General features: G+C 38.7%; 1 protein-coding gene across 2 annotated transcripts in view; it reads right to left on the bottom strand.

Annotated features, from left to right (window-relative positions):
• Nucleotides 1-13,852, bottom strand: part of AMMECR1 (AMMECR nuclear protein 1) — a 131,221-nt gene that overhangs the window by 63,012 nt on the left and 54,357 nt on the right. The window contains exon 2 of one of the 2 annotated variants that reach the window (XM_002720194.5): nt 2,179-2,289. The exons of the other annotated variant lie outside the window; for it this stretch is intronic. Coding sequence (XP_002720240.1) covers nt 2,179-2,289 — 111 coding nt within the window. The remainder of the gene's footprint in view (nt 1-2,178; nt 2,290-13,852) is intronic. 2 annotated transcript variants of the gene reach the window in all.

Raw genomic sequence — 13,852 nt, 5'->3', positions numbered from 1 at the left:
AACCAAACTGAGAGAAATAAAACTATGTAAGTGTGTGTGTATACATATAAACATGTGTATACATGAAACACACTCCGTTATAATGTGCTATATACAATTTAAGGAAGTTGTATAGAAACATGAGAAAGAAGTTGAAAAGTAAACAGGAAGTTCCACAGACTACCATGAGGCATACAAATGCAGGCAAATTTCCAAGTTCAACTATTTGAATAATTCATTCAGAATCACAATACTATCAGAAAACAATATACTGTAATTCTTCTGTTTATTGTCCTAGGAGATAGATCGACGAGTCCAGAAAGAGTTGAATAGTCTCATCCTTTCTTTTCAACGTAGGCAAAAGAATTTATGTTCTTTAAAGAAATTCAAGATGCTACAACAGTTGTCACTACTAAAGATTTCCCATTTGATAATGAGCTTTCTGCCACAATTTCACTAGAAAGCACAAAGAGTTTCTATATTCTTACTACCCAAACATAAAATAAAATTCAAATTAAACACTTGTGTTTCCAAAACATGTTCCTTAGAACATCAAAGGCATAAGACATTAGGATAGGAAGATAAAGGTGTTACTTGAAAGAAGTTGAAGTCTGGGAAATGCTTCATTCTTGTCTCTCTCTTAGAGATTCCTAATACTAATAGTATACAAGGTTCTGAGAAGTCTGACAGTGAGCAGAGCTGTTACAGTTTTAAACAGTGTTCCCCAAACTTGTCTGACCATAAAATTCTTTTTTTTTTTTCAGGGAATGTTAAGGAACTAATGTTACTGATCAGTTATTTTGGAAAATGTACAACAAATTGCTTTAAGTTAGTTACTATATGAGTAGTAATTGGCAGAATTCACTGATGTCCCCAAAAGAGCCCATTGTATTTCATGTAAAAAAAATCTAATTCCTGGACTAGCATTTATAGTATCGCTGGCAAACTCATTTTCTGAATATCTACTTTGAATATTTTCAAAAAATATTCATTTTCTGAATATCTACTTTTTCAGATATTTATCTGAATATCTACCTGACAACCTGTTTGTTATTTAATCAAGTCCAAACATCCAGTTTCTAATATCTGTGAAAAGCTAAAAATTGACGTGACTCTCCCATCCATTGCTTTTCTTTCTGGGCTTTACTGTAAGCTGAGAAAAATCTTGCAGCTATCAACTACTGCATATCTTCAAATATGAGAATATTAAACTCAGTTACAGCACTTTATCAGTTGGTGCTATGAGCTTTCATTTACACAATTCCACAGTAAAACAATGAATGTTCCACAACATTAATTCTGAAGTAGAGTAGCGATTACTTTTTCCATCCCCTGACACCCCCTAACCAGCCCCCCAATAAACTATTTTATGTATGAAGGTTAAGCAACTTGCCCCAAGTACCAATAGTCAGCAGGGACCAATTTCTTGTTGGAAAGACACTGTGCAGGTTACAACTATAGAAATTGTAGCAGATAATCACACTAAAATATTAACAAAAACAGGAAATTCCTTTACTAATAGCTTATTATTTAAGGAATTTTCTTCTTTTGAAAGAATTTTGGAACATAATTTACTAGAATTCTAAACTTGAACAAGAAAAATCAAATGGAATGGTAGATAACTTTTTCTGAGTTCAGAAATTAAGAATAAAATCTTAACAACTGTAATGAGACATTCATTACTTTGTCCTTGTGTTAGATGAAACAAAATAAGCAAGCTATAATCAATTCTGGTTGTGAAATGTGAATGTGGATGATTATGCTGTCAGGCTGTGGCATCACTTTCTTCCTGGGCTCTCCCTTCAATTTCAAAAGTACAAAAAGCATAACAACATGTTTAATGTGAAAGAGACATCAACTATTTTTAAAAGTCTAATAGGGAAGAAAACAATGACGGTCGTTATAGAAATCATATTTTGGTAGTTCATGAGCATTTGGTCATTGATTTTCAAGTTAAACAAAATTATATGACCACTGGAAGAAAAAAAACACTTCAAAACAGGTATGGCAGGATACATGTAATCATAGTATTTTATATTATGATAATATATACCAATAACAGTACACCAGAGATAAGGTAAGTGTCAATGAGAAGGAAAAATCTGATGTGAAAGGAGTCAATATTGTTGATAATAAAGAAAAAGTATCAGGTTCAAGTTTTTGAATGTAGAAGCAGAGGTAACAAAAATTGGTCTTCACCTGGTAAGTGTGTACTCCCTGAGTCCTGAATGCAAATTCATGGCAGAAAAAGTACCTATGCATCCACGCAATCTTTTGTCTCGACCAATCTTCCATGTTACAAACAGTGGGCTGTAATGGAAGATAAAAATAGGGTAAATCAGTCAATTCAATTCAAGCAAGTATCTACTGAGTATTCACCATACGCCAGGTTAGGTGCCTGAGATATAAAAACCAAAAGACAGGCCCCCAGGGGGCTGAGTCTAGCCCAGTAGGACTCCATTTAGCAAAAACTGTACTACATCGTATTGCGTTCTGTGTGTTAGGTATCACAATGCATGTTTTCAACAAATTATTTATGCTACTCTTCATCAACAACTCTGGGAGGCTGATACTAACATTCCTTTCTATAAATGGGGTCGTCCCATGGTTTATACATAAGGAAGTAAGTACTCAAGCCTGGGCAATCTTAACTATAAAGCCTTAACCATTCCATATTCCTCACTTAAACTTCAAGTAACTGATTGATTCATAAGTTTAATTTATAAAACCAGGGAAAAAGTCAATAGTTTCAATACTTCCTGAAAATACCAGGGCTATGTATTGTGAAATGTGCTGTGAGAGACACAAGGATACCTAAACCTCAGTCATCACTTTCTAGGACCCAGTACAAGTGGAAACCAAGTTCATAGCTAAATAACAGAAGGCAAAAGAAAATAAACACTATAAACTACATACAAAATGTCCTAAATTAAGGTACTGGGATAGAAGATAATTTCATCAAACTTGATAACCTCCAGCTTGGCCTAGAAAAATGAATGGAGTTTGCAGAGGTAAATAACAGGAGGGCTGGCGCTGTGGCTCACTTGGTTAATCATCTGCCTGCAGCGTCGGCATCCCATATGGGCACCGGGTTCTAGTCCCGGTTGCTCCTCTTCCAGTTCAGCTCTCTGCTGTGGCCCTGGAGGGCAGTGGAGGATGGCCCAAGTGCTTGGGCCCCTGCACCCGCGTGGGAGACCAGGAAGAAGCACCTGGCTCCTGGCTTTGGATAGGCGCAGCACTGGCCGTAGCGGCCATTTGGGGAGTGAACCAACAGAAGGAAGACCTTTCTCTCTCTCTCTCTCATTGTCTATAACTCTACCTGTAAAGAACAAAGTATCAATTACAATAAAATGTCATCAAGAATAATAAGGTCTTAAATGAAGTTTAAAACAGCAGATATTTGGATTCAGCTGCAAATCAATGACAATCTCAATTAATGCTTAGGTACAGACACAATTATGTTCTAATTAGAAGCAATTTATACCTCAGTTTTTAGGAAGTAAATTGATTTACACATCTTGGGACTTTTTGTAAACACAAATACACTACAGTTAAAGATGGTCTTATGAGTATTCACAGCAATACTGATATATTTTTGCTTTCTAAAAAAATTGTAGGGGGATATATCATATCTCATATACTTCTTTTTAAAGAAGATAGAACTTTTTTTAAGATTTTTTTTTATTTGAAAGGCAGAGCTACAGAGAGGTAGAAAAGAGATAAAAAGAGAGATCTTCCATCTGCTGATTCACTCCCCAAATGGCCACAACGGCTGGAGCTGGGCTGATCTGAAGTCAGGAGCCTGCAGGCTCCTCCTGGTCTCCCACGTGGGTGCAGGGGGCCAAGCACCTGGGCCATCCTCCACTGCCTTCCCAGGACATAGCAGAGAGCTGGATCAGAAGTGAGGCAGCCGGGACTAGAACCAGCAGTGCCCACATGGGATTGCCAGCACTGCAGGCCATGCCTTTACCCAATACATCACAGCGCCAGTCCCCATATCTCATATACTTTTTACAATACTCTGGTAAGTTGGAGAACACATTTTAAATTACTCTCTTGTTGGTCATTGGCAGTGAGATGAAAAGCTATCCCACTCAAGCACTTCAATCACTCACCTGAGACACTTAAATTATGCCAAGTACTGACTGGCAGACACCATGATGAACAGGTTCCTAAATAAATGCTGTATACAAACCATGGAGTGATACTAAGAGCTACATTCTTCAAAGAGCTTAATGTCCAATATAATTGAAAAAAAAACATCTAAAATGTAATGGCAGGTTATTGTCATCTCTAGCATTTAAGTGCTCGATGACCTCCACTAAAGGTACTAAAATCAGAAGGCAAAAGCCAGGTTTTCTGCTTTCTTGAGACAAGAGTCTAATGCTCCGTCTAGAAATCTCTCCCTAATTGTTCTTGGCTAAAAATTGATCAGGAAGACAAGGATTAGATGGATTACCCTCTCACCAATTCTTGTATCACCTATACAAATACTAATATGCTAAAACTCAGAGTATCTTCAAAGATGAATGTCACCTGTTTATTGTTCACTTCCTAACTCTGTAGAGACAACATCAGCAACCATTTCTGTGTGTAGCAATTCTTTCTCATAATAATGACTATACATAGTCATTGTAAGACAAATCCTGTGGAAGCTTCAGAATGAAGTGAATCATGCTGTAATACGTGTAATAACATACCTTTTAAACCACAGAACTATGTTGTATAGACTCTTACACAGTAACTTAAGTGAACCAAAAAGTGTGAGTGAATTAATTTCCTATTAAAAAATTAGAAATGGAAGTCATTTAAAAGTACTTTATCTTTGGGGCCAGTGCTGTGGTGTAGTGGATAAAGCCACCACCTACAGTGCCGGCATCCCATATAGGCACCAGTTTGAGTCCTGGATGCTCTCTTTCTGGTCCAGTTCTCTGCTATGGCCTGGGAAAGCAGTGGAAGATGGTCCAAGTCCTTGGGTTCTTGCACCCACATGAGAGACCTGGAGGAAGCTCCTGGCCCCTGATCGGTGCATCTCTGGCCAATGTGGCCAATTTGGGAGTGAACCAGCAGATGGAAGACTCCTCTCCCTCCATCCCTCCCTCCCCTTCTGTGTAACTCTTTTAAATAAATAATAAATAAATCTTTTTCAAAAAGTACTTTATCTTCAATTCTCTTATGCATCCCACCAAAATATGCAAAGATACATACACTATTCTTCCTATAATGTAACCCTATCTGCACAAGTCACCATGCAAAATGTAATGTATAACTAGAAAAAAAATACACAAACAGCATAGCATGCCTGGAAATATTTTGGAGAGTATTCAAGTATGAGTGGAGGAAATTACCTATAGTTTCTTATGATACTTTGCTATCCCTGATGAGGGAATGATTAATTCAGGACTTAAGGTGCTAGAGGATAAGCTGCATTTTACAGGGTGGCCTGGGGAGCAAAGGCACTACACAATAAGCAAGAGTATGGAGATATAAAATTGCACAGCATATTCAGGGAACAGGAGGTAGTCTGATGGTCTTGATAAATTATTATGGTCTCTTCCAGATTTAACATTTTTTGAATCTTAGGCACTGCTGAATATGTATTCTCAAGAGCTCTCAAGTAGAGGTGGAGCAAGGGCAAGCATTGTGGCACAGCAGGTTAAGCTTCCATTTGAGACACCAGCATCCCACATCAGAATACTGCTTTTGATCCAGCTTCCTACTAATGCACCTGGGAAGGCAGCAGATGGTGGCCCACGAGCTTGGGCTCCTGCCACCCACATGGGAGACTGAGATGGAGTTCCTGGTGCTGGTTTCAGCCTGGCCCAGCCCTGGTATTGCAGCCATTTGGGAAGTGAACCAGCAGATGGAAAATCTCTGTCTCCCTACCCCGATGTCATTCTGCCTTTCAAATAAATGAATGAATAAACAAATCTTTTAAAGAAGAGGTTAATCAGATGCAGAATCATTTATACTTTCCCTCTTCCTCACCTGCCCAAGGTAACATTAATTTTGAGGACTGAGACTGCAGGAAGTATCTACCATGTCAAAGATGGGAGGTAGTGCTACTCTACAATCTGTGTTGAGGACAGATGCCTGAAGATGGAAAGCCTGTTAGCTTTTAGCACACAAAACACAGCTATTCCCTAAAAACCTGGGACTCTGAATTCTCATTTGCAAATGCTCACATAGTGTTTTATAAAGAATACATATATGGAATAAAAAACAATCAAATACCTAAAAGCAACAGTTAATAAGGAAAAGAATCCAGACATACACATTTTAAAGTAGAATGAACAGAATAAACATTGCTGAACACAAGAGATTGCATTTTGTGTTGACAAATACTTTGTGCAGGGCAATGACTACAGGGAAATTCAATATGTATTATCGGAAAAAAGCAACACAAATTTTTCTTCACCTAACACAAAGAGGAAAGACACAGGCAATTTCAGTCTGTTGTGCTATTAAAACATGTAAGTACTCATGAGGACTTAAAACATCAGCAATAATCACAGACAGATTAAAGTAGAAAAAAGAATTTTGGGTCTGTTGAGAGGAGTTGCTCAATGACAAGAAAATAAGGAAAATAGTTCATAGTAAGAGAAAGACTGATTTTGGAAAATTCTTCTACCATATGGTTCAAGGCCACCTACATACATTGCAAAAATACTACAAACTAGAAACGAGCTCAAAATAAGATGAAATATTAATGGAAATGTCTGCTGAGAGTAACCAGAAATAGCTTTTTAAGGATTTTTCCTACTTCTGAGCATTTTGTACCACTATGTTCTATGAAACCTTTGGAGAAAAGCAAACTCTCCAATTTTCCAAATCTGTAGACAGGAACAGGAAGTATCCATCCCATCAAGGTGAATCTTCCCTGCCAACTGGCAGCCAATAATGTCAGGCCAACAGTGGCTCTAAGGGAAATGTAGATACATGGACTCAGCAAAAGAATAAAAAGGCAATCTAAATCTGCATAGAATACTCCCCAGTCCACACTGTATTCCACTTCCCAGACCCCTCTTCTGAGACTGTTCTACTGATACAAGCAAAAACAGACTATATATAGATATAGCTTATGTGAGTGAGATACAATTAAATGAGACAATGGAAAAAGTATACTTACTTAATATTTTATCTTAAATACTCTCTCCTACAATAATAAGGTAAAAACAGGAGTTTTAAAAAATCAACTTACACCATTGCAAGTTCTCACTCTGTGGCAATTTGCTCTTCCTTAGAATGAAATTTATAGGTGTCACTGTTAACAAAATATTAATCCCTACCAATATGATAATAATTTACTATAACAGGTATACTCAACAAGGTTATTTATATTGAAGGTAGATACAGGAGAAAGAGAAACCTTCATCTGCCATCAAATAATGATTGTTTCTAAATCATACTTAGGTTTCTCAGAATTCTTCTCAAAAATCCAACTATGCTACTCATAATATCTAACTAAACTCAAAACCAAATTCTCCAGAATCTAGAAGCTTAAAGAAAAATAGAAATGGTGATGTCTTCTATCTACCACCAGGCTAAAAGCTTTCACAGCCTACTTCAACAAAAAGAAGCTATATATTTCATTTTCAAACCATACAAACTACAGATTAATTTAAAAGTGTATCTAATATGGTTAAATTTCTTAGTTCAGGCTGTAATAACAAAATACTATAGACTGAGTGGCCTGAAGCACAGAAATTTATTTTATTATTGTTCTAGAGACTAAAAGGTTCAAGACCAAGGTTATGGCACAGTTCAGTTCCTTGTAAGAGGTCTCTTCCTGGCTTGTTGATGGCCACTTTGTCCTCACAAAGCTTTTTCTGGGAGGATGCACAAGGAAAGAGAGTGACAGAGCAAGCACACTCTCTAGTATCTCTCTTTATAAGGATACTAATCCTGTTGCATCAGAGACCCATCAATATGACTTGATTTAACCTTAATTACTTCTTTATAGGCCCTAACTCCAATATACATTTGTGACTATACATCACAAATATTTTTGGGGGTAGGACTTAACATATGAATTTGAGGGTAGCACAATTTAGTCTGTAACAAATGGCTAACAAAAAATTAAGTAACGTTTATATAATAATGTATCTAAGGTCATTAGCTAAAAGACCCTATAAGACATGATCTATTTCCTTTTCATTTTACAACTGAAAAACAAAGAGGTCCAGGGAGTAAAATGCAGTCACCACACTGGTCAGTGTTAGAATCCAGCAAGTTCTATAATTTTATTATCAACTTCACATTTTTTTTTCTACTCCAAAAAAATAATGAGTACCAAACCTAGATGTCTTCCAAAAGACCAGATAACAGCAAAATCCTAACAAATATACATAGTACCAAAAATGTGAGCATAAGGACAAATATTCTCTTACTCTTTTCAGAAGGACAGAGAGGAAGAGGAGAGGAGAAGAGAGGGAAGAGGAGAGACAAGGAGAGGGGAAGAAAAGAGACAGAACAGATTAGCTGAGAAAACAGCAGAACAAACTGGAAAACCTAGATCAGCCTAGAAACACTAAGCCCTAAGCTTTGATACTATTCTCATTAGAAGCCCATAGCCGGGGCCGGCGCTGTGGCACAGCGAGTAAAGCTGCCGCCTGCCATGCCAGCATCCCATATGGGCGCCGGTTCAAGACCTGGCTGCTCCACTTCCGATCCAGCTCTCTGCTATGGCCTGGGAAAGCAGTAGAAGATGGCCCAAGTCCTTGGGCCCCTGCACCCACGTGGGAGACCCGGAGGAAGCTCCTGGCTGCTGGTTTCGGATCAGCACACTTCGGGTTGTTGCAGCCAATTGGGGAGTGAACCAGTGGGTGAAAGACCAACCGACCTCCCTCTCCCTCTGCCTCTCCTTCTCTGTGTAACTCTAACTTTCAAAGTGAATAAAGAGGGGGATCAGCGCCATGGCTCACTCCTTCACCTGCGGCACCGGCATCCCATATGGGCACCGGCTTCTAGTCCCAGCTGCTCCTCTTCCAGTCCAGCTCTCTGCTGTGGCCTGGGAAGGCAGTGGAGGATGGCCCAGGTGCTTGGGCGCCTGCACCCATGTGGGAGACCAGGAGGAAGCACCTGGCTCCTGGGTTCGGATTGGCGTAGCTCTGCCCATAGCGGCCATTTGGGGGGTGAACCAATGGAAGGAAGACCTTTCTTTCTCTCTCTCTCTCTCACTGACTAACTCTGTCAAATAAAAAAAAGAAAGAAAAACAAAGTGAATAAAGAATCTTAAAAAAAAAAGCCCATAGCCAAGCCTACCATTTTATCTTTGATGGCTCCTCAACACCCTTACTGATCCTTTCTCAGTCTTCTCACTTCATATTTCCCTTCATCAAATCCAAAATCTTCCATCTACTATCTACAAATTTCCTTCAAATTTTAATTTTTATTTACCTTTATATAACAACTACTCAGCCAAGTATTTATCTGATATTGGATTAAATAATTACTTATAAAATAAATCACTTAACTCTTCTAGATAATTTGAAATTCAAATTGAGAATAAAAGGCAGGAATCAGAAGGAGTTAACCTTGGTGGAATCAGGGTGGAGAAGGTAAGATTTAGGTGAATTTTACATTTTCTAATCCACATTAATCTTCAACTGCAAGTGAAGAAAATACACTAAATCATTACAATAGTCTTACACCACACTCCTCCCTCCAACCTTTGTAAAAGCTTGTATCTCATAGGGCTCATGAAAATAAGGAGACATTGTTTAGATAGACAACACAGATTAATATAGGAGATTGCAGATACCTGAAAATGGGAATAGGGAGCTACCAATCTTTCAATGCCTTTCTTTTCTTGATGTTCCCATAAATACTATTACTGCTATTATATATTCTCCCCCCACCATTTTTTATAATTTAACTTAACTGGAAAATGTCAGATGAAGGGAGGCAGACTAAAGTCTAACAGATGATTGAGAAAGTTGAAAAAAATTATAAATCAAGAGTAATCATCTCTGACACACAAGCAGCTAAATCACAAGCATACTTTAAGGGATTAGCTGATTCTACCAAATTTTTAAGTAAAAGAATTATTTCTTCTTCTCAGCAAGATGAAATCAATTTTCGGCAAACTTTTTAGATAATTCAGTTTCAGATTTGATATACTAATATAGTCTGTCTTATTTTGGTGTGTTTTAGTGTCCAGCTAGATGAGAAAGACTTGCCTGAATTAGAAAAAAATACCATATTTGCATGTATTTTCTTTCTTAGTTTACCTTGCAGTGGGCATTACTTTTAATGTAGGGCAACATTTTAATAAGGACATAGCTGTGTGTTTTCTCTTGACAACACAGCACAAATCTTTATTACTTGAAAATCCAATCTATAAATATTAAGTGACAATTTGCTATATATTTTAAAAATGAATAATTTTATTTGGAATTCCTATTCTGAACCATTTGTTCAAAGAGCTTTAATACTTGAGATTCAACCTTTACTATGAAAACAATTAATTCAAATTGGGCAAAAACCCACAAAAGACATTCTATTGAAGTTGCAAGACTCGTAAATTCAGTGTAAGCCAAACTAAGAAAAACAGGAGAGGTAGGTATAAAAGTTTCAGAATGATTCATACAGATAACTTTTACTTTTTATGCCACTATAGACTTCTATGGAACTTTGTATTGCTACTTCCATTTGATTGCATATGCCAGATGGTCAGGGAATTCATAGCACTTTATTTTTTTAAGATTTATTATTTATTTAAAAGTCTGAGTTACACAGAGGGAGGGGGAGGGGGAGAGAGAAGGGAGGAGGGAGAAGGAGGGAGGGAAAAGGGGGGAGGAAGAAGAGGGAAGGGGAGAGGGAGGAAGAGATCTTCCATCTCCTGGTTCACACCCCGATTTGGCCGCAATGGCCAGAGCTGCACCAATTCAAAGCAGGAGCCAGGAGCTTCTTCTGGGTCTCCCACATGGGTACAGGGGCCCAAGGACTCACGCCATCCTCTACTGCTTTCCCAGGCCACAGCAGAGAGCTGGATCAGAGGTGGAGCAGCAGGTCTCGAACCAGCACCCACATGGGCTGCCGGCACTGCAGGCAGTGGCTTAACCCACTATGCCACAGCACTGGCCCCTCATAGCACTTTAAATAAAATAATGAAATGAACTAAAGATTTTGTTTATTTGATTTAGTTTTTGTACCTATATCAACTCCTCAGCTAATGACATTTTATCATCTTATCTTCTCAAAAGAATCCACTTTTAGCAGAAACACAGTAGATGGGAAATAAATATGATCACTGATTTTTTTAAGATTTATTTATTTATTTGAAGGGAAGAGTTACAGAGAGGCAGAGGCAGAAAGAGAAAGAGATCTTCCACCTGCTGGTTCACTCCCCAAATGGCTGCAACAGCCAGAACTGTACCGATCCAAAGCCAGGAGCCAGGAGCTTCTTCTGGGTCTCCGAGGTGGCTGCAGGGGCCCAAGGACTTGGGCCATCTTCTACTGCTTTCCCAGGCCATAGCAGAGAGCTGGATCAGAAGTGGAGCAACTGGGACTTGAACCTGCACCCATATGGGATGCCAGCACTGCAGGCAGAGGCCTTACCCACTATGCCACAGCGCTGGCTCCATCACTGATTTAAATGCTAATACAAACAGAGACAGAAAATTATCCAGCTTCTTCATTCTAGATTTTATCTTGTTTCCCATTCCAAAAAGATCTGAAACAACATGCCAGCTTAATAAGAGGTGCAATAAAACTGATGTATGTTTTTCACATGTTTTCTAGGTTTAGAGAAGTAACTCTTTTGATTTTAGGTTCCTTTTATTGGATAAGTTGCTCTCATTGGAGAAAGGAGCTGGAAAGACTCAGGTTTATAGCAATAATTCAGCAGGCCTTTCTCATTTTAGAGATGAAGAAAAGCAGAACCTAGGGGCAAAGTAGTCAACCGAGACCTTACTTTGTATCAGGACTGCTTATGATGCCTTGGTTGTTTTATCTCCCTCCTTTTTACCTATCAAAAACAGTTCACCTCTCAAGAACCTCCACTACGAAATATCCAAGAGGTCGAGGCTTCTTAAAGATAGAATTTACATCCCTACCTCCATAAAATACTTCTTTTTAGAGATACACATTATTAATCTATAACCAATGAATGGATCCACTGAAGTGTAAAATTCAATGAATTTTGACAAATGTATACATATATGTAACTAAACTGCTATCAAGGTGTACAACCTTTCCATCACCCCGAAGAGTTTCTTCATGTCTCCATGTAATCAATCCCCTCCTCAGAGTTCTGGTACCTTGCCAACCAGAATCTCCAAAATTTCATAAAGTATGCATTCCTTCATGTCAATCTTTCCCTTAGCATAATGTTTTGTTATTCACTAATATTGTTTGGTTCTTTTTATTACCCGTAGTGCTGCACTGAATAGAAACACCATAATTTTTTATCCATTCAACTGTTGATAGCTATGTTCAAGTGTTTTTTTTAATAGTTTATTGATGCATAATTGACACACACAGAATCACACACATCTACTGTGTACAATTTGATGAGTTTGGACAGGTGCTAACAAAAGCAATACCATCACTATAAGCAAGTAATAGGTATATCCAACACCTCCAAAAAATGTGTCCCTCTTTGTATCGCTTTGTTTCTTTGTTTTGCAGTAAGAACACTTAATATGAGATCTATCCTCTTCACAAATTTTGAAGTGCTTGATGCTTAATTGTAATCTATAGGCACTATGCTGCATAGCAGATCTTTAGAACTTACTCATCTAGCATATCTGAAACTTATAGCCATTGAACAATGCTCACCTTCCACTCCAGTCTCCAGTATACACTACTGTATTCACCATTTCTATTAGTTTGACTATTATAAATATTTAGTGAGAGAAATCATTCAGTCAGTATTTGTGTTTCTGTGACTGGCTTATTTCACTTAGCATAACATTCTTGAGATTCATCCTTATTATTGCAAATAACAAGATTTCTTTCTTTTATGTGGCTGAATAATATTCCTGTGTGTGTGTGTGTGTGTACACACATTTTCTTTATCCATCCATCTGTTGATGAATACTTGAGTTATTTCCATATCTTGGCTATAGTGAATAATGTTGCGACAAATATGGAATTGGAATTCACTCTCCAAGACACTGATATATATATACACACACACACACACACACACTTAACATATTGTATATATATTCAATCTCTCAGATCCACAGATTAAGAAGAATTCTATTCTCTATTTTTTTTTTTTTTTTTTTTGACAGGCAGAGTTAGACAGTGAGAGAGAGAGACAGAGAGAAAGGTCTTCCTTTTTCTGTTGGCCCATCCCCCAAGTGGCCGCTATGGCTGGCACGTTGCGGCTGGCGCGCTGTGCCGATCTGAAGCCAGGAGCCAGGTGCTTCCTCCTGGTCTCCCATGCGGGTGCAGGGCCCAAGGACCTGGGCCATCCTCCACTGCACCACCGGCCCCTATCCTCTATTTTCTTTTTTTTAATTTTTTTAAAATTTTTTGACAGGCAGAGTGGATAGTGAGAGAGAGACAGAGAAAGGTTTTCCTTTTTGCCGTTGGTTCACCCCTCAATGGCCGCCGCGGCCGGCGCGCTGCGGCTGGCGGACCGTGCTGATCCGATGACAGGAGCCAGGTGCTTACCCTGGTCTCCCATGGGGTGCAGGGCCCAAGCACTTGGGCCATCCTCCACTGCACTCCCGGGCCACAGCAGAGAGCTGGCCTGGAAGAGGGGCAACCGGGACAGAATCTGGCGCCCCGACCGGGACTAGAACCCGGTCTGCTGGCACTGCAAGGCAGAGGATTAGCCTAGTGAGCCACGGCGCCGGCCCCTCTATTTTCTATTAGTTTGGTTTCTATCAGTTTGGTTTATTCGTTGCTTATAAAA

This window comes from Oryctolagus cuniculus, chromosome X (genome assembly GCF_964237555.1).
Source record: "Oryctolagus cuniculus chromosome X, mOryCun1.1, whole genome shotgun sequence".
Lineage (NCBI taxonomy): Eukaryota > Metazoa > Chordata > Mammalia > Lagomorpha > Leporidae > Oryctolagus > Oryctolagus cuniculus.
This window is presented reverse-complemented; position numbering and strand designations above follow the sequence as displayed.